A 21,688-nucleotide genomic window follows, 5' to 3' on the forward strand; every position below is an offset into this window, starting at 1 on the left:
CCCCCCCCCCCCCCAGCTTATTTGCATTAACTGGAAGCATTTGTATTCTGAAAGCCATTCAACATATGGTGGCTTGCCTTAGGAGAAATAGTGTGAATATAAATATCCCAGATAGAAACAGTTTGTTTCTTTGGGTATTGTCTCGCCCCATATGATTACCAAACCATCAATTCATGTAATTTGTTAACTCCAGTACCAAATGGATAGAGGTTTCTCCTGCAGCCCATGATTTCAGGATGCATTTCTTCCCCACTATAAATGCTTTAGCCAAGAACAGCTTTTCCCCACCATCTGCTGCCTCAAATAATGTGAATTTATTGAATAAAATCCCTATTACCTAGAAGTTCAGGGAGTGATCCAACACCCATTGTAGGTAAGTTGTTGTTGCTACCCAGAATGCATGCATTCTCTGGCATTGCCATATACCATGGTTAAAAGTATTGTTGTCGGAGGTACACTTAAGACAGCAAGATGTGATGACCCTACCGGCATGGAAGGCCTGTTTCTGGGAGAATATACCCTGTGAAGAATTCTGTACTGGCACTGCTATAATTCTGCATTATGTACAGTCTTGGGTATCTGGCTTGTTAAGGTCAGAAAATCAACTGGACCCACTGCATGGGCTATATCTTTGGACCAATCCTCCACTAAGGAGACATATGTCTTTGGGGCCTGCAAACTAGTTAGTTGTTTGTTAAACCATGAAATAGACACCTGTTTTCAGGCATCTCCTCTGAAAAAGTCTCTGTTTAATGCCTAGCTTAGTCAACAAATCGGAGAGACCTATAAGACTTAAGTCTGTGAGAAGTCAACATCTGCCCATCCTCCCTAATAAGAGGTTCCAAAAGAGTAATCTCCTTTAGTTTACAGCTGCGAAAAACAGCATTGTCTCAACTGGCAGAAAGTCCAACATTTGCTCACATGAGGATTCTGTTGCCAAGAATGGAACAAGAACCCCCAGGCCCCTCGCAGAGATATCAACAAAAAGATAATCCTAAGGGTTGTCGGCAGCTGAGGTTGCCTAGTGTGCAGTAAAGTGCCAAGGAGAAAAGTAACCTTTTTCAGACTAAGAGTGAAATCTTGAGTGTCCATCAGCCAATCCTTAAGATGTTGCAATAGGCAAGCTTGATTATACAGCTTTGTGTTCGGAACTCCCAGACCCATCTCCCTGCCAGCAGCCTTACAAGTAAGCCCAGTTTCACTTTTTTCCCCCTCCCCAAAAGAATCGACCTAAGATCTTCCTTAAAGCCTGCAAGTCCTTATTTAAGAGGCTTAAGGGTAAAGTTTGCAGGACATAAAACCCATAGGGGAAAATACCATCTTTCATAGATTTATCCTGCCCATCAAGGACAATGGGGGGGGGGGGAAACAAAGCAGACCAAATAAAATCCAAATATAAAGTTTTTATTAGAAGTTCAGTACTCCCAGGAACACAAACATCTTTTTAAGTTAATTTTCATGCTTTTCATAGTTGGTTGTTTAATGGCTGCTCTCCATTTAATAAGTGATAATTATGTTTGAGACTGGAGCTTACAGTTTTGTAGCACATAAAGAAAACAAGAAATTTTGGAACTTTGCTTGTTTTAATTATATATATTTCTGTCTGTTTCTTAGAGATTTGGTGCCACTCCATAATGCTTGTTCGTATGGCCACTACGAAGTAACGGAACTTCTGGTGAAAGTTAGTTTCTTTAAATATTTTAAAATATTTTTTAACTGAACTTGGGTGATTTTTAATGTTGTAGAGAACCTTTTTCAAATTTCTTTAAATTTGGAGCACTTTTTTATTGTTGGCTTCTTTTCCATATTATGTATCGAAATAAGCTAAATGTGGTATTGCCTTTTTTTTAAAATATGAGCGCAAAACTCTTAAATACTACTGGCCCCTTTTACAAAGCTGTGTTAGCGAGTACTGATTTGGCAAAAAAGAACAATAGGGACATGTTTGAACACATTATGTCCCTTCTGGATTCCATACCGTAGGTGTTCAGTCCTAACTCGCAATCCGGGAGGTGCAGAAATCCACAAACTTTTCTGAGCACATGCTCCATCCTCTTAGCCTGAGAGCTAGCAAACATATCCAGTTACAATTTCTGCAAGCAATCCGTGAAGAAGTCTTTTGCAGTTGCTCTGCTTCTTTTTCTTCTTTTTCATTTAAAGTTCATTTTCTCGATTGCTTCAGTGCCTTAAGACCCTTTCCCAATGGTCCTCTGTTGAAGGAAAGGACTGCTTTTTCACAGAGAAACTGGTGGATTTGTGGAGCCAATGTATTGTGTGCCACCATTTCTAGACTTGAGGTCCCTTCCCCTGGGAGTCTGCTTGCTGGTGTCCTTGTCACAGGTTTCAAGCACAGGTTGTATGCATCTAGAGTGAAACCCACCTGGGTTTCAAGGCACAGGCTGCCTTTCCTGGCCCGGACCGTGTGGATGAGGATCCGTGGGGCAGAGGTCAGTGTCTGGCCAGCAGGCAGTCCGAAGATTTCAAGTCTGGATCGATATGGAGCATTTTCAGTGGCAGAAAATCCTTTTTCTCCGTTCAAATGCTGTTTAAATCTGCTGACAGTCTGGCACTGCGTACTGTTGAGTAAACCTCCATTATCCCCTATGGCAGGGGTGTCCAATGTCAGTCCTCGAGGGCCGCAATCCAGTCGGGTTTTCAGGATTTCCCCAATGAATATGCATGAGATCTATTAGCATACAATGAAAGCAGTGCATGCAAATAGACCTCATGTATATTCATTGGGGAAATCCTGAAAATCCGACTGGACTGCGGCCCTCGAGGACCGACATTGGACACCCCTGCCCTATGGGAACTTTGGGGGTGGCTTGTAAAATGTTCTTAAAGTCATTTTTCACAGTTTCTAAGGGTAAGGTTCATCTCCCCCCACCTCCCCAGATCCCAAATTACTATTTTTAATTTTCAGTTTTTGTTTATTTTTGCCGTTTTGGATGTGAATTTGTGACGGCAGCTTAGAGCTTAGGTGGTATACAAATATTTTAAAATAAATAAATCTTGAAGTTTAAAATCAATTTTTTATTCTAACTTTTATTTCTGGCTCAAAGCCCCCATGATTTGACACACAATTGTTAGGGTTGGCGCTCTCCCCCTTTAATCTGTTGAATGTGGACATTGATTGTGCCGGATCAGCAATTGTGTACCGTGTGCTGTAGTGCAATGGTGGAGGGGGCGGGAGCTTCAGACTTCACCTCCTCTGAGTAAAATCTTGCCCGGGGGCCGTCCTGGAGTCTTGTGCAAAATGCCTGCGTTCCAAGTCTGGGGACTCTTTTGGCGCGGCGCATGTTCCTCAACAGAGCCCTGCCAGGATTGCGGAGGGGTCCTTTTTACCGGATTTTATTTGGCTCTTCTGAAAGGCGTATTCCTCAGACCCTGCTCATATGACACAGCCGGCAGGTTCAACGGGGCTTTTTTGGTCTGTTATGCCTGTGGCAAAGCTTCCTGTTCAGGAGCCCTCTCATCTGGTTATGCCAGACCTCGATTGCAGTAGTTGCCATGTAGGTATTCTGATTCTTCTGTCTCCTGCCACTTTCTTTATTTTGGATCTAGCTGCTGCCTTTGCTGAGACTGAGCTCCTCGGCTGCCCTGAGCTTCTGGATTTGCCTTGGTGTGGTTTCAGGTGCTGACCCTTCTTCACAGATTTTTAAGTAGGCTTCTGTCCGCCTCTCTACGGATGATGTTCGGAAAGAGTTCCATTTGGATTTTCCACCTTTCATTTCTCAGGCTTCGATCCTGGACCGTTCTGTGCCCTTTTTACCATTCATTCCACTGCTCCTTGGTCTGGTTTCAGAACAATGTAATATCCCGGAGAGCTCTTTCTGACCTAAGGCTATGTCTACGCTTTATCACCTGGATCCTGGTTTTCGGCAGGTTTGAACAGCCTGAGCTAGATTCCGCTGTGTTGCAAGTTATCCAGTGCAAGCCCTCCCTAGTGATGTGAGAGTTAGGTTTAAGCACTCTCAGGATCACAGGGTGGATGTTATATTCACAACATTATTTTTTAGCATCTTCAGGTAGTTAAGCGGCAGTGGCCACTTCCTTTATGGCGCGTGCCTGTCATTCCAGCCTGTGCAATGCATCCTCTGTGGAGGTGCATTCCTGTCTTCCACTGGTGATGGTTGATGTGGATTAGGTGCCAGGCACCCTTTATGATCTCATTCAAGTTCTTAGTACATTCTCTGCAGTGTGCCAAACTCTTTGGATCCATCTTTGGACTGAGGACACTGCCTGAAGGATCACCTTCAGGAAACGTCTTTTCAAGGACCAGCTTCTTGTTGGTATAGGTCTGGTTGACCTATATATAGAGATGTCCTAATTTGCTCCCTGTGAACAAATTTTACTAGATGTCGAGAAGGAGGTCGTTCCTCCCACAAGTGTCGTCGGGAATACACAGGTTTTTCCTCCCAGAGACATTCCCAGGGCTACACACGCGTTACAACGGTTTCAATTCCAGACGTCCTCAGATTCCTGTGCAGTGGCTGCGCCTAAAAAGCGTGATGATGCTAAGGGTCGGGCATGACTGACTTCTCAGTTTGTCCAGATTGGACTCAACTTTCATCGGACATTAGTTAGTTCTCCTTTGTCCACCTCCGGCTTGGTTTCTGGACTCTGACATGTCGACTGGAATGGAGTCCGGAGTCCATGATACTCTGCAACACCTCTTAGACATTGGGATGCTGGAACCTGTTCCAGGACATGCATTGATGCTTATACTTCATCGTACTAGAAAGGCTCAGAGAATTGGAGATCCATTCTGGATCTAAGGTCCGTCACCTGCTTCTTGCAAATTCCTTTTTTTTCAAATGGCAACGGAGTACACAGTGAAAGCTGCTCTCTTCTGGAGAGTTTCTAGTGTCCTTGGATATCACAGAAGCTTACCTCCATATTACAATCTGCCTGGAGCATCGCAGGTTTCTTTGTTTCCATGTTCTGCAACAGCATTTCCAGTTTGCAGCTGTGCCTTTTGGTCTCACGACACCTGCACTTTCGTCAAAGTGATAGTAGTTGTGGCGGTGTTCTGCCAGCAGGGGGTCCAAATCATCCTTCCTAAGACAGCTGGTTGATCCAGGTTCTGTCTCGTCGGACCTGCCTTGCTTTTTTTTTTGGCCTCGGATGTAGAATGCTTCCATTGTGATGACATCAAGTTTCTGGGTCGTACCCATGAACTCAGGACTCATCGCCAGTGATCACTGTGCTGAGGAAGTTGGGATAACTGTTCATAGTCTCCAGCATGTCCTGTGCGATCTCCAAATGGAGTTGCTTCTGCTCAATCATTAGCAGCTTTCTCACAAACTTTGCTGAAATTCTCTTGAAGCCCAAATCCTCAATCAAAATGGAATGAACGGAACCAATGCTGATTCTTGCCTCATCTGCAAGTTCTCTGATCGTGATTCGACGATCCTGCATTACCAGGGTCCTCACTTGGTCAATAACGATCCCATTTATGGATATTAAGGGCCTACCAGAATGTGCTTCACTCTCCACTGATTTGCGGCCATCTCTGAAGCGGTTGTACCACTCTTATCTGTGCGGTTCCCATTGCTTCATCCCCGAAGGCCTGTCGAATCTTGCGGATCGTTTCCACTTGGGAATCACCAAGCTTTACACAAAATTTAAAGCAGTAGTGTTGTTCAACTTTTTCTGTCATTTTGTCAAAAATGAAAATCGGACGGCGCTCACTTATACTTCCTCACTCATCGGTGGTCTGCCGCTGACTGACAGCTTCTGTAGGCGGGAAAAAATTCAAGCATGCACATTAGGGTCGCCTACATACGTACACCAAACCACGCCTCCCTAGCTTTATTTGTTTATGCAAGAAAATTAAGGTCTTGATACTTTTTGAACAGCCCTCACATGTAGACAAACATTAAACTGAATTCCAAAAAAGCCATACTCTGCATACAGTAAACATCAGAAAAACAATGATTCATGTCCCCCTGTACTGTGCAAATTATAAAGACAGCAGGTGTAAACTTCAAAAACATATACATTCCAATCAGGACATTACAAATTAAAAATGCAAATAAAAATGGAAAATAAGACATTTTATTGTATTAACTTACAACTTTTTTCAGTTAGCTGAAGACACTAAGCCGCTGTTATAGTATCCAACCTGAGAAGAGGATGTTTTGGGCTCCGACAGTTAGTTAAGAATGATATTAAAATTAATCCAATGAAAAGATATCATCTTAATTTCATTTTCTATTTAAATTAACCTTTATAAATATGAGTACCATACCCACACTACTTTCTCCTAAATTAAAAACTTTTTTTCTGGCCATTTACTTCTCTGGTTTCTGCTTGCCAGGATTTCTCTTTTCTTTCTCTCCTTTTCTCTCTCTCCATTTTGATTTTCTTAATTTTTTGCCTCTGTCCAGATTTAATTCATTCTTACTATCTAGTCTTCAATTTCCATATTAATTTTTTGCCTCTGTCCAGATTTAATTCATTCTTACTATCTAGTCTTCAATTTCCATCTTATTTTTTTACTGTATCTACTTGCAGCTCTCCATCTTTCTACCTCAACCTAGCTCTCCTATTGTACTTCCTTTAATACCCAGCCTTGCACTAACACCCTCTCTCCCTTTTCCACCATTATCTTCTTCATTCGTTGCCCCCAAACATCTGCCTTCTTTCTCCCCTTTTCCATTCAGCATCTTCCCCTCTCTCGCTCCCCTTTCCATCAAACATCTCATCTGTCTCCTCCCTACTTTTATAGAGCATCTGCCCCCTCTCTGTCCCCTTCCATCCAATATTGGTCACCTTTCCATCCAGCTTCTCCCTTTTCACTCCTCCCTTCCATCATCATTCCTTTCTCTCTCCAAACCATCTACCCTCTTTATCTCCCACTTCATCCAGTATATGCCCTCTCTTCCATCCATCAATATTTCCACCTTCTCGGAGAGAACGAGAGCCAGAAGGCCTTGAGCATGCGCAGATGCTCAAGGCCCAGTCCAGCAAGCAGCATGATCTTCGGGTACCGGCACCTCCTGTGGGTTGGTGCTGCGTGCCAGTGCCAGATGGGGATAAGGCTTCAGTTTGGGTGGGCGGGTGTTCATGAGGGGGGGGGGGCGATGCTGGTTAGCAGGGGGGAAGGAGGGGCAATGCTGGTTCATGGGTGGGGGGACTCGCAAATCGAGTCAACGCTCGGTTTGCGAGTCACGATTTGTGAAAATGTTTTGCTCATCTTGCAAAACACTCGCAAACTGCAGTTTGACTGTATATCATACAGTTAAGAAAGACTTGGGGGGGCGTCACGTGCGCGATTTCAAGATGGCCGCTTAGCGTCCGCGCTCCGGTCCGAGCCTCGCTGAATTTAACATTTTAAACCTCACAAAGACTAAATTCAGGTCAGCACGCACTGCTCCCTTACGGCGGAATGTCGTCCAAGGCTAACAAGCCCGATACCGCTCCTCCTCCTGGCCCGTCGGCGGCGCATCCAGCGCCGAAACGATCGAAGCACGAACCGCCCTCCCCGATTAAGGCCTCCATGCCAGGCGCCTCAGCACAGGGCGACTCAATTTCTCATGATCTCCACGTGCTCAGAGATCTAATGCAGGAAAACTTAGCCGCCACGGCTGACATTAAAAATGAAATCGGGGGCATTCTCACTCAACTCAAGCAACAAAATGCTCGTATAGATTTGGCAGAAGAAAGACTTGCAGCACATGACTCTCAATATCTTGAAATACAACGTGACTTTCGCAAGCTTACTGTGCTGCAACGTGATATTGAAGATCTCTCTAACAGGATGCGGCGGAGTAATGTTCGCATTATTGGTCTTCCAGAATCATCTGAAGGTAATGACCTTATGTCTTTTCTGCTCTCCTTCATTCCTACTACTCTAAAGCTTAAATTTGACCCTCCGCTCGAGATTGAGAGAGCGCACAGGGTCCCATCTGGTCCGCCATTACCTGCAAAGCCTCCCAGACCTATTGTCCTGAAACTTCTCCGTTACAATCAAGCTCTCCAAATCCTGCAAGCTGCTAAATCCTCTCCTGCACTGCAACATGATGGTAAAAAAATCATCATGGTCCCTGACCTGGCAAAAGCAACAGCACAAAAACGAAAAGCCTTCTTGGCAATGAGGCCCCAGCTTAAAAACATAGGAGCCCAATATGGGCTATTTTATCCTGCGAGGATGAAGATCACTTACCACAACAATACCAAAAATTTTGATGATCCGGTTGAATTACAAAAGTTCCTGGACGACACAGTAGGAGCTATGACCTGACTTTCCTTTATCAAACTATTTTCTGCTTTACTGTTTTTGAGGTTTAAATAGTATCATTTGATTCACAATTTGGGCTCGAGCGAAGGGCTGCCTGAGCACCTCTTGTCAGCATGGGATCCCATTTCTGGATCTTTTTCTTCTTTTTGACATGGTTCTTTATTGGACTGAATCATCCTCCTTATTGTTTACATTTTCTCCCTTTTTTTGTTTTTGTATGCTGTGATACCTACATGGGCAAATCATGGAACTCAAGTCTTTATTCATACTTTGTTTCCTACAGTGCAGAGCTTAAGTGTTTCTCCCGAGAACCATTCCTAGAACCTGTTATCCAACAGCTTCCCAATGGTTAAACTACATGTCGTCTCCCTAAACGTCAAAGGGATCAACAGCCCTATAAAACGAAAGAAAATTCTGCACTATCTCAAGCACCTTGAAGCAGATATATGTCTCCTACAGGAATCACATATCAGCGCTGAGGAAGCTAATAAATTAGTTGGAGGATGGGTTCAATATTGCTTTGCTGCCCCTGCCTCAGGGAAGAAAAATGGGGTAATCACTCTAATAAAGAAATCTCTTAATTTTCAACTTCAAGTCCACAAATTTGATCCTTCTGGTCGCTGGTCCTTTTTGGAGGGCTCCATAGCCGGAAGACCGATAAAATTGTTCAATGTCTACGCCCCTAATGCAGATGACCCTTCCTTTTTTCAATCATTCCAAACACTCTGCCACTCATCACTTTCATCGGACACCATTTTTGCAGGGGACCTCAACTTTCCTCTAGATCCCTTCATTGATCGTTCATCGACATGCCGCCCAGCAAAACTTCGGGTGAGATCCACTGTTAAAAACCTAATGGACTCTTTCGGCTGGTCGGACATCTGGAGAATCCTGCATCCATCTGACAAAGATTTCACCTTCTACTCTGCTCCCCACCAAACTTACTCAAGAATCGACTATATCCTTGGATCTAAAGACATATTAAATATGGTTTCTTCATCACGCATACATGACATCACTATATCAGACCATGCAGCTGTCTCCTGTCACCTTAATTGGGCTTCCTCTTCCACATTCAGGCAATGGAGATTTAACAACTTTCTTCTACATGAAGACTCCTTCATCTCATATATCAAGAATGAATCTCAATTATTCTTCGACACTAACATATCTTCAGTGGACGACTTCTCCATAGTCTGGGAATCTTATAAAGCTTGGCTACGCGGTAAAATCATCAGTTTTTCAGCCTTTCAATTGAAACAAAAAAAATCTAAACTTCATTTACTGGAAACGGACATTCATTCTTATGAATCTCAACTATATAACCATTTTGATCCTGAGTTGTACCGAAAACTGCAGCAACTTAAATTCCAGTATAATGAACTCTTCAGCTCCATGGCTTCCGCATCTTTATTCCGACGATCAACCACATATTATGCCTCTTCCAACAAAGCTGGCCATCTTCTTGCTCTTTTACTGAAAGGAAAACGTTCGAAAAACCATATCACCCACATCAAAACCAGTTCTGGTCACATTCATCATACAACTAAAGACATATTGGAAGACTTTCGCAAATTCTATGATGAACTCTACACTTCAGAAGCTTCCTCCTCCTCCTCACCTATCCAAGATTTCCTTAATTCGCTTGATCTACCGACTTTATCTGACCAACAACGTCGCTCCTTGCAAGCACCTATCTCCATTGATGAAGTCACACGTGCCATCTCATCTCTACCTTCTGCTAAAGCGCCTGGACCCGATGGTTTGTCTTCTGAATTCTACAAATCACTCTCAACTCTTCTGTCTCCTTATTTACTCTCTTATTACAAAGGTATGCAGGAAGCCCCGTCAACTCTTCACAGATTTCTTGAAGCGAACATTATAGTTCTGCCAAAACCGAACAGGGATCCTGACCTCGTTAAGAACTATAGACCTATATCTCTTTTGAATTTGGACTATAAAATTTATGCAAAAATATTAGTATTTCGATTGGAAAAAGTAATGTCTTATCTGATTCACAGAGACCAAGTGGGATTTCTGAAAGGTCGCTATGGCGCAGATAATACTAGACTCTTATGTCATGTACTCCACTCCTCTCAATCGTTCACTCAATCATCAATTCTTGTTTCTCTAGACGCTGAAAAAGCGTTCGATAGAGTGGAGTGGAAATACCTTTTTGCAGTCCTGTCTAGATTTGGTTTTCCCCCATCTCTTATCCATATGATTTCCATACTCTACAATTCCCCTTCTGCAAAACTTATCATCAATGATGAGGCATCTGCCCCATTCACTCTGCACAGAGGCACCCGTCAGGGATGCCCAATGTCCCCACTTTTATTCAATTTAGCCCTAGAACCCCTTCTTACAGCTATCCGCCTCTCCCCCGATATTAAAGGGATCAACATTGCTTCCATAGAAATAAAAATCTCTGCATACGCAGATGATGTCCTCCTTTACCTCACTGACCCTGAACATTCGCTCTCTGCATTAACACACCTAATTTCAACATACTCCTCGTTTTCAGGATACAAAATAAATTGGGATAAGTCTGAGATCATGCCCCTACATGATTGTAATCCCTCCCTTTTTCAATTGACTCATCCCTTTTCATGGGTCACCACAGGTATCAAATACTTAGGGTTATTATTTGATAAAAACATTAATTCATCCCAACAATTAATCTCTACCAAAATCCTCGATCAAGTACAGAACTCTCTATCCTCTTGGTCCCCCCTACACCTTTCTTGGTGGGGTCGCTTAGACACCATAAAAATGATGGTGGTTCCCAGAATCACATACATCTTTAGCATGCTTCCTATATTATTCCCACCCTCCATATACAAACAAATTGAGAATTTACTTTTGCGTTTCTTATGGAATGAAAAACCCCATAGAATTTCTCTTCAGAAACTAAAAGCTCCTCGCATCTCAGGGGGTGTTAATTTTCCAGATCTTCTTCTCTATCATAAAGCTTTTATATTGAGACAAGGTGCGGAATGGCTCTCTAATCCCATGCCTGCTGATATCCCCAACTGGCTACGAATAGAGCTTTCCCTTACAAATCCTTTCCCCCTCCTTCGTCTTATAGGGACACATAATTCTCCCTATATTAAACATAATCCTGTCCTGTACACCACCCACAAAGTTCTATCTAATCTAGACTCTTTACTGGAGATACCCTGGAACAAATCAACACTTTGCCCTCTCTGGTTTAACAAATCATTATTGATAGATAAGAAAACCTTCACTTGGCCCTCCTGGTCTCAACATCACCAAATATGGGATTTGGGATCGGTGTGCCATCCTGATGGCTCAATCTTCACCTTTCAGGATATGATGGCCTCATTTGCCCTACCTGAATCCAACTTTCTCAAATGGTTGCAACTCCGGTCAACCATCAAAAAATCAGGCCTTCTCTCCTCACTTTCCCTTTCTTCTCCCACATTACTCATTTACTCTCAGAAATTTCTAGCCCAGGGTCACACAGCATCGCATTTCTATAAGCTACTCAAATCCTTCTCACCCAATCCCTTCTCCACCACGCACTTAGCTTGGGAACATGACATTGGAATGGCTATAACTGATGATGCTTGGTCCTCCATTTCTAATTCCACGTTTAAAACATCAAGATCTGCCTCAATATTACAGAGTATGTTTTTCTTTCTCCACAGAGCCCAATGGACTCCCATTAAATCCAACAAAATAGATGCTTCCTATTCTAAAAACTGTTGGTCTTGTGGGAAAGAGGAAGGTACTCTACATCACCTATTATATTCCTGCCCAATGATCCAAACTTTCTGGCATATTGTTTGGAAAACAATTTGCTCAATCTTCAACATAAACATTGCCCTTTCCTATCAAATGCTCCTTCTTAAATCTTTCGCACTTAATCACCTGATCTCTGAAAATGATCTATATTTGTTAGACATGCTAATTACTCTAGCCCTAAAAATTCTTTTATCAACATGGAAAGACCTTTCTAAGGCATCCCACCCACAATGGTGGAATTTAGTGTGTTCAACATACAGAATGGAAGCTTATCTTGCTAAATCATATAACAAGATGCATCGCTTTCATTCCAGATGGAATTTACTAAAACTCTACCTTTCTTCCAATAATAAATGATTTCCATGTTCACAGTATACTCCTTATTTTCTTTTATTAACCCATTCATTTCCTTATTCCCAGGATGATTCATTCTACTAGTTAGTGGATTGTTGCTATTATATACTGAGATGTTTCCTATAATTTCATCCTTGTATTGTTGTTATATCATTATGACTCTTTGTATAATATAATATGCATTATATCTCTGCTGTATTCATCTCATATTCATCAGAGACTGTAATAGTATATTCCACTGGTTTACACTTGTATTTCATTTCAAAAATTTCCAATAAAAATACCTTGACAAAAAAAAAAAAAAGAAAGACTTTACCTGTCAAGTTGGAGTTCGATGCTGAACCCAGAGCCAAACTCCTGGATGCTTTAGACCACAGGTGTCGAGGGCCGGAATCCAGTCGGGTTTTCAGGATTTCCCCAATGAATATGCATGAGATCTATGTGCATGCACTGCTTTCAATGCATATTTATTGGGGAAATCCTGAAAACCCGACTGGATTACGGCCCTCGAGGAGGGACTTTGACACCCCTGCTTTAGACTATGATGAGCCTCCTAAGGAGCTCCTTAAGTTACCTCTGCATAATTTGGTAAAGGAAGCTCTCTTTAAATGTGAAGCGCCCCTTTCTAAGGTAGTGGCTCTGAGAAAGATTGATTCTTTATATTGAATTCATTCTCGCCCTGGTTTTGATAAACCACAATTATCACATCAGTCATTGCTGATAGAGTTCACTCTGAAGAAATCCTCTAGCTCCAGGGTCTATGCTATGGCACCACCAAGATGTGAGGGGCGTACTATGAGCAAATCATGCACAGAACTTAAATTTTGTTTTGCACAGAATTCCCCCAGATTTTGTTTAAAAATTGGTTTTTAAGATTCTTCAGGGAACAGTGCCACATTTTATGCTTAGACTTGTTTGTCTCCCACAAAAAATATTTAGGGCATCTTTTACGAAGTCGTTTAGAGCAGTGATTCCCAACCCTGTCCTGGAGGAACACCAGGCCAATCTGGTTTTCAGGCTAGCCCTAATGAATATGCATGAGAGAGATTTGCATATGATGGAAGTGATAGGCATGCAAATTTGCTTCATGCATATTCATTAGGGCTAGCCTGAAAACCCAATTGGCCTGGTGTTCCTCCAGGACAGGGTTGGGAACCACTGGTTTAGAGTGGGCCGCTGCGATAAGGGCCTTGAAGCCCAAAGAGATTTAAAGGGCTTCGGGACTGTTGCTGCGAGTACCCCCCTATTCACCAAACTACTGGAAGGGTTAGTCAACCTGGAACTTGTAAATCACCTAGATAAATTCAACCTCCTCAACGAGCATCAATCAGGTTTTAGAAAAGGATACAGCACAAAGACAGTCCTAGGCTCTATCCTCAACCACCTATATGATCTCTTTAGTAAAGTTACCAGCGCTCTGATCCTACAGCTGGATTTTAGCAGCGCATTTGACCTAGTAGATCACAAAATAATGCTGAATTGTCTAGACCGGGGGTCGGCAACCTGCGGCTCCAGAGCCGCATGCGGCTCTTTTCCACCTTTGCTGCGGCTCCGGTAGTGTGTCACGCAGGCATGCAGTTACAAGTCCGGCGTCGCGGCGGGAAATAGCCATGCTGAGCAGTGAGCTCAGCACATACACAGATGAAAGCCTTGCTTGCTGATTGGTCCGGCGGCCCCGCCCCGCCGTGCCGCCGGACCAATCAGCAAGCAAGGCTTTCATCTGTGTAGTGCTGAGCTCACTGCTCAGCATGGCTATTTCCCGCCGCGACGCCGGACTTGTAAGATGCATGCCTGAAAAAGAAATCATCCTGGCCGGGGTCGGTGTCATGCTCCGGAGATCTACAGCCTTCCTATCTCCCTCTCCCTTCTACCTGCTTCCGGCCACATCCCCTGCTCCGCGGCTCTCTTCGGCAACTCAGCAGCAGCGATCGACACAAGCTTCTGACGTCAGGGCCTACCCTCTGCGAGTCCCGCTTGTTTCAACTTCCTTTTTCCACAAAGGCGGGACTCGTAGAGGGAAGGCCTCGATGTCGGCAGCTTGTCTTGATCACTGCTGCTGACGAGTTGCTGAAGAGAGCCGCGGAGCAGGGGGGGTGTTGCCAGGTGCAGGTAGAAGGGAGAGGGCCAGATGCAGGACTCGTGGGTGAGGGAGGGGAAGAGAGAAAGAAAGAGAGAGGGGAGGGAAACAAAAGGAAATATTTCATACTGGGCTGGGCCGGAGTGGAGGGAGGGTGGAAAGATTCTAGCTACAGGGTGCAGTAACAAAGGAAAAGGGGGGAAAGCTGAAAATGGAGATAGTGACACAAAGAAGAGAAAGGGTAAGCAGGACCTACTGAATAAGGATAGAGATACAGAGGGGACATGAAGAGGAGGTGAAATAGAGACATAGAAGTAATGCTGAAAAAGTGTGTGGGGGGGAGATAAAGACATTGAAAGGGCAAATGGTGAACATGGCGTAAAGATAAAGAGGTTTGCTGTCTGCCGGGGGCTAAGATTCGGGATGTAACCGCTTGCCTGGACAGACTCATAAAGCCCCAGGACCACTTCCCTATGCTTCTCATCCACATTGGAACTAATGACACTGCAAGGAACACCCATGAGAGCATACAAGAAGACTTTAGAGCCCTGGGTGAGAGGCTGAGGAGGATGGAAGCGCAGGTGGTCTTCTCCTCGATCCTTCCAGTGAGGGGCAAAGGTAGAGCCAGAGATGAGCGCATCCAGAGGGCTAATGACTGGCTGCGAGGATGGTGCAGGGAGATGAACTTCGGGTTTCTGCACCATGGAGAGACGCTGCAGGGACTACAGGGATCAGACGGGCTACACCTGACAAGAAGAGGGAAAAACGTCCTTGGACACCGACTAGCCCACCTACTTCACAGGGCTTTAAACTAGGTAAGTTGGGGGAGGGTACAGGCTCAATCAACCCACCTGGCGAGCTAGGCTGCCAACACTTTTTGGAGACTGGGGTAAGTGGACACAGAAATCCTGGGTTCAGGACTAGGGCGAGTACACACATTTCCAAGACTGGGGTGGGTACATGTTGTGATTTGGGGTCTAGGGAGGGTACACACCTTGCAAATTGTACCAAAAGAGTCCAAATAGCTCAAGCGGGAATTCCCCCACAGAGTACACACATTTCTGTGTCTGGGGTAGATACTCACAATAAAACTAGCATTAAAAGCGAACATGCGACATGGAAAGCCATGTACGTCAACGCCCACAGTTTGGGCAACAAGATCCTAGAATTAGAGACTGAAATGAGGAACGCTGACCTGGATGTGGTGGCGATATCTGAGACCTGGCTCACGGACTCCCACGGGTGGGACATGGTCATACCAGGCTACAATTTACTTCGCCGGGACAGGGAGGGCAAAATGGGAGGAGGTGTAGCACTATATACTAAAGATGACATTAAAGTCACCAGAATTGCAGATGTCAGGTACACAGGGGAATCCCTTTGGGTAAATTTGGCCAGGGGGAAAGACAAATGCCTGTATCTTGGCGTAATATACAGACCCCCAAATCAACAGGAGGACCTGGATATGGAATTGATCGGAGACATAGAGAATATCACCTTGCGTGGGGATACAGTACTGTTAGGTGACTTCAATATGCCTGGTGTGGATTGGAACACACTTTCCTCTGCATCCAGCAGCAGCAGGAGGCTATTGAACTCTATAAAGGGAGCAAGACTGAAACAACTGGTACTGGAGCCAACAAGGAAGCAGGCAATACTGGACCTGTTACTTACAAATGGCGAGAGTGTCACAGAGGTCTCAGTGGGCGAGGCATTGGCCTCCAGTGACCACAATATGGTATGGTTCAATCTCAAAAAGGGGTTCGCCAAAGCTAACACATTGACCAAGGTCCTAAGCTTCAAGGACGCCAACTTCGAGGACATGGGGGAATTCATCCATCAAGCGCTACAAAACCAAGCGGTAACAGATAACGTAGAAGAAATGTGGTCAGCTCTGAAAAATACCATACAGGAGGCAACCAACCGATATATAAAATCAGTAAGTAAACGGCGAAGGAACAATAGGCCACAGTGGTTCTCTGTGGAGATCTCGGGCCTCATAAAAGAAAAGAAAAGAGCGTTCATTTCTTACAAACAATCAGGGAACCAGGACTCGAGAGAAGACTACCTGGTCAAGGCAAGAGCCGTCAAAACAGCAGTTAGAGAGGCCAAATTCCGAAACGAGGAGACGTTAGCAAAGAACATCAAGAAGGGCGATAAATCCTTCTTCAGGTATATTAGCGACAGAAACAGAAACACAGGCGGGATAGTACGCCTTAGGAAACCAGACAGGAACTATGTAGAAGAGGACTCGGAAAAGGCTAAACTTTTAAACGAATACTTCTGCTCGGTCTTCACCCGCGAGGAGCCGGGATCTGGCCCTCTGCTACAGACGAGGGATTGTTCAGTAGACCCGTTTAGTAGCTTCGAGTTTACGCCAGGCAGTGTCTACTGTGAGCTGTCTAAACTCAAGGTTAACAAAGCGATGGGGCCAGACAACCTGCACCCCAGGGTGCTCAGGGAATTGAGTGATGTCTTGGCGGAACCACTATCCGCGCTCTTCAATCTCTCCCTTAGTACAGGTATAGTCCCGTTGGACTGGAAAACGGCTAACGTCATTCCACTCCATAAAAAAGGTTGCAAAATGGAGGCTGCAAACTATAGACCGGTGAGTCTCACATCAATAGTGAGCAAGCTGATGGAAACTCTAATCAAACATCAATTGGATACGATCATGAACGAGGAGAATCTACGGGATCCCCGTCAACATGGATTTACTATGGGGAGATCCTGCCAATCCAACCTGATCAGCTTCTTTGACTGGGTGACGAGGAAGCTGGATGTTGGGGAGCCCCTGGACATCGTATACTTAGACTTCAGCAAAGCTTTCGATAGCGTACCACACCGCAGGCTGTTGAACAAAATGAGTTCTATAGGATTGGGTGACACTTTGACAAAATGGGTTGAGAACTGGCTTGGAGGCAGGCTTCAGCGAGTGGTGGTGAATGGCACCCCCTCTGAAATGACAGAGGTGATCAGTGGAGTGCCGCAGGGATCGGTCTTGGGCCCGATCCTGTTCAATATCTTTATAAGAGACTTAGCAGAAGGGCTTCGAGGTAAAATAACGTTATTTGCAGATGACGCCAAGCTATGCAATGTAGTAGAAAGGAGTGTAACGATCAAAAACTCAATGTCCGACAATATGACGCACGACCTACTCCTATTGGAGCGCTGGTCTAGGATCTGGCAACTAGGTTTCAATGCCAAAAAATGCAAGGTCATGCACCTTGGCAACCAAAACCCATGCAGAAGTTACACCCTAAATGGCGAGATCCTAGCAAGGACTGTAGCAGAACGGGACTTAGGGGTGATCATCAGTGAAGACATGAAGACTGCCAATCAAGTGGAGCAGGCTTCATCTAAGGCTAGACAAATCATAGGGTGTATACGTAGGGGTTTCGTCAACCATAAGCCTGAAGTCATTATGCCATTGTATAGATCCATGGTGAGACCCCATCTGGAATATTGTGTACAATTCTGGAGGCCTCATTACCGGAAAGATGTGCTGAGACTAGAGTCGGTCCAGCGAATGGCCACCCGGATGGTCTCAGGACTCAAGGACCTCCCATACGAGGAACGGCTGGATAAGTTGCGGCTATACTCACTCGAGGAACGCAGAGAGAGGGGAGACATGATCGAGACGTTCAAATATCTCACGGGCCGCATCAAGGTGGAAGAAGATATCTTCTTTTTCAAAGGTCCCACGACTACAAGAGGGCATCCGTGGAAAATCAGAGGAGGGAAGCTGCACGGTGACACCAGAAAATACTTTTTCACTGAAAGAGTGGTGGATCGCTGGAATGGTCTTCCACTTCAGGTGATTGAGGCCAGCTGCGTGCCGGATTTTAAGACCAAATGGGATCGTCACGTGGGTTCTCTTCACAGAGAAAGGTAGGGGTGGGTCATTAAGGTGGGCAGACTAGATGGGCCGTGGCCCTTATCTGCCGTCTATTTCTATGTTTCTATGTTTCTATGTTTCTATGACAGAGACAAATGAAGATTCTGAAAAAGTGGTGAGATAGGGATATAGGTGAGATGGACACAAAGAAGGGTGATGCTGGAAAATAGGTGGAATGGTAATTCTGACAGACACAGAAGGGAAATGCTGGATCAAGGAGAGATGGGGCTCAGGCTGGATGGAATGAGGAGAAATGCCTTGTTGGCCCGGAACTTCCTCTCCTACGTCAGAATTGACGTCAGGGAGCGGAATGCTGGTCAGCGCAACACTTCTGCAGGGAAAGCTTGGGACGGTGGTGGCTTGGGGGCTGTTCCCCGATTGCGGTGGCAGCAAACCGAGTGGCTTGGGGGACGGCACGGAGACAGAAAGAAGGGGGAACAGGGAGACAGAAAGAAAAAGTTGGGGGAGAGAATGAGGTCTGGAGGAGAGGAAACATACAGGAGGCTGAAAGAAAGGAAGAAAGATTGGATGCACAGTCAGAAGAAGAAAGTGCAACCAGAGACTCATGAAATCACCAAATAGCAAAGGTAGGAAAAATGATTTTATTTTCAATTTAGTGATCCTGTATATAGCATTAAGATAAGAAACAATATATGCAGTGTTAGATTTGTTTTATAATGGTTTTGCGGCTCCAAGTTTTTTTTTTCTTTTCGAAAACGGGTCCAAGTGGCTCTTTATGTCTTAAAGGTTGCAGACCCCTGGTCTAGACGCAATGGGCCTCTCAGGAAGAGTTTGGACCTGGTTCCAGGGTTTCTTAACAAAACGTTCGTATCAAGTGGTCTATGACTGGAAATACTCCAATTTTTGGAAAAGCCCATCGGGAGTCCCTCAGGGTTCCCCCCCCCTATCTCCCACCTTGTTTGATATCTATATCTCATCCTTAGGCCACTTATTACAAACGTTAAACCTAACTTACTTTATCCCAGGACAAGCAGGCAGCATATTCTTAACGCATGGGTGACGTCACCGACGGAGCCCCGGTACGGACACTTTTAACTAGAAAGTTCTAGTTGGCCGCACCACGCATGCGCGAGTGCCTTCCCGCCCGACGGAGGAGTGTGTGGTCCCCAGTTTCTTCGTTTCCGCGGAGCGAAGACGACGCATGTGTTTTCAACGGCCTTTGAAAAACTAGTTTCTGCCTTCCCGCTCGCGTACTTTTTCGTTTTTCTTCTAATTTTTCCATCGGATTATTTTATTTTTTACTTTCAAAAAAAAACAAAAAAAAAACTCGTCAGTGGGTCAGTAGAGTGGGCAGACTTGATGGGCTGTAGTCCTTTTCTGCCGTCATCTTTCTATGTTTCTAAGTTTTCCTTCTTTTTTCAGGCCAGCCCCGGCGGGGCCTGTTGCAACCATACAGGCCTCCAGCTTCGATTTTGCGGAGGCAGTGTTTCCCTTCATGCCCCCTCAACCGGGCTTTAAGAAGTGCCAGCGGTGTGCACGCCCGATCTCTCTCACCGACCCGCACAATTGGTGCCTGCAGTGCTTGGGTCCGGAGCATCGGGCTGACACCTGCACCCGCTGTGCTACTCTTAAAAAGCGCACATTGAAAAATAGGCAGATCCAGCAAAATATTCTTTTCGGTACTGGATCTGCTATGGAACCTGCCACGACATCGACGGCACCACAAAAGTCGGCACCGACTACTTCGACGCCACCGGATCCTTCTTCGGGGTCGCTGGCCCCAGGTAAGCCGGCTAAGAAGCCTTCCACTTCCCTTGAGCGCCCTCCTGCCACCGTTGCGACGCCGGTCCTCCCGGCACCACACCGACCCCGCAAACGCTCCGCTCCGATATCGGTGAGTGCCTCGTCATCGGCCTCCTCATCGCCGGACTGTAGAGCGGCACCTATGGTACCGAAGAAGAAAAAAGCGGTACCGGTGCCTCCCCTGGACGACCGCATCGCGGCCATACTCCAAGCCCAATTACAACAGCAGCTGCAGCAGCAACTCCAACAACTGTTGCTGGCGATGCTGGCCCCACATCTTCCGGTACACGACCGGTCCGAGCCTCGCACGATCCCATCGGTGTCGACCCCCTCGGTACCGCTTAACACTTCCATGCCGGTGTTCTCAGCTGAACCACACCGTTCCCAACCTACGGTGCAGGCCCGTTCTGATACCGACCCTTCCCGGTACCAGGAACGGCACTGGTCTTCCTCTCCCGGTACCGCCTCGGTACGCTCGAGCAAGTCTCTCTCCAAGACCCGCCATGCCGAGCCCTCCACACCGATGTCCCGCCGTGCGCACCCCGACATCAGAGACCCGGACTTATGGGAAGAATCCCCTCACGGTACCGAGGAAGACGCTTCGTCGACAGACGAGGAACCCTCGGTGGCTGATACCGGTTCAAAACCCGAACAGTCCTCTTTCACCAAATTCCTCAGGGAGATGTCGACGGCTCTTTCCATTCCCTTAGAGTCCGACTCTAAAAAGTCCCAGGCTTTTCGCGATGCCCTAGACTTTGAACAACCTCCCAAGGAATTTCTTAAGTTACCCGTCCACGACATCCTACGGGAAACTTTTTATAAAAACTGGGAGAACCCCCTCACTGTCCCCGGGGCCCCTCGCAAACTGGATAGGTTGTACCGGGTCATTCCAATCCCAGGGTTTGACAAGCCTCAATTGCCCCATGAATCTCTCCTGGTAGAGTCCACCTTGAAGAAAACTCAGGGCTCCAGTGTCTATGCCTCCACCCCTCCTGGCAGAGAGGGAAAAACTATGGATAAGTTTGGCAAGCGCCTTTTCCAGAATGCAATGCTGGCCAACAGGGCAAATAATTACACCTTTCACTTCTCCTTCTACATGAAGCATCTGGTGCAACAACTCTCCTCCTTACAGAAATACATTCCTGAACGTAAGGTCCCCCTCTTCCAACAGCAAATTTCCAGTCTACTCCAACTCCGGAAATTCATGGTGCGCTCCATTTATGACTCATTTGAGCTGACCTCTCGAGCATCTACCATGGCCGTTGCCATGCGGCGTTTGGCCTGGCTGAGAGTTTCTGACCTCGACATTAACCACCAAGACCGCCTGGCTAACGCACCTTGTCTTGGTGACGAGCTCTTCGGGGAGTCCCTAGACTCAACAACCCAGAAACTCAGCGCACGAGACAAGGTGGGATACTCTGGTGAAACCTAAAAAGAAGACTCCGCCTGCTCGCCCCTACAGACAGCAGTCTTCCTACCAGCGCAGGTTCTCGGCCAGATCTCTCAACCCGCCTCAACAGCAACCTCGCCGTCCTCGTCACCAGCATCAACCTCAGGCTCGCTCCCAGTCTCATCAATCTGC

General features: G+C 45.7%; 1 protein-coding gene across 1 annotated transcript in view; it reads left to right on the top strand.

The window, feature by feature from the left end:
* TNKS2 (tankyrase 2) overlaps positions 1 to 21,688 on the top strand; it is a 209,129-nt gene that overhangs the window by 40,027 nt on the left and 147,414 nt on the right. Inside the window, exon 7 of the mRNA XM_033941178.1 lies at positions 1,615 to 1,681. Within this exon, the coding sequence (XP_033797069.1) occupies positions 1,615 to 1,681 (67 nt within the window). The remainder of the gene's footprint in view (positions 1 to 1,614; positions 1,682 to 21,688) is intronic.

This window comes from Geotrypetes seraphini, chromosome 4, assembly GCF_902459505.1.
Source record: "Geotrypetes seraphini chromosome 4, aGeoSer1.1, whole genome shotgun sequence".
Lineage (NCBI taxonomy): Eukaryota > Metazoa > Chordata > Amphibia > Gymnophiona > Dermophiidae > Geotrypetes > Geotrypetes seraphini.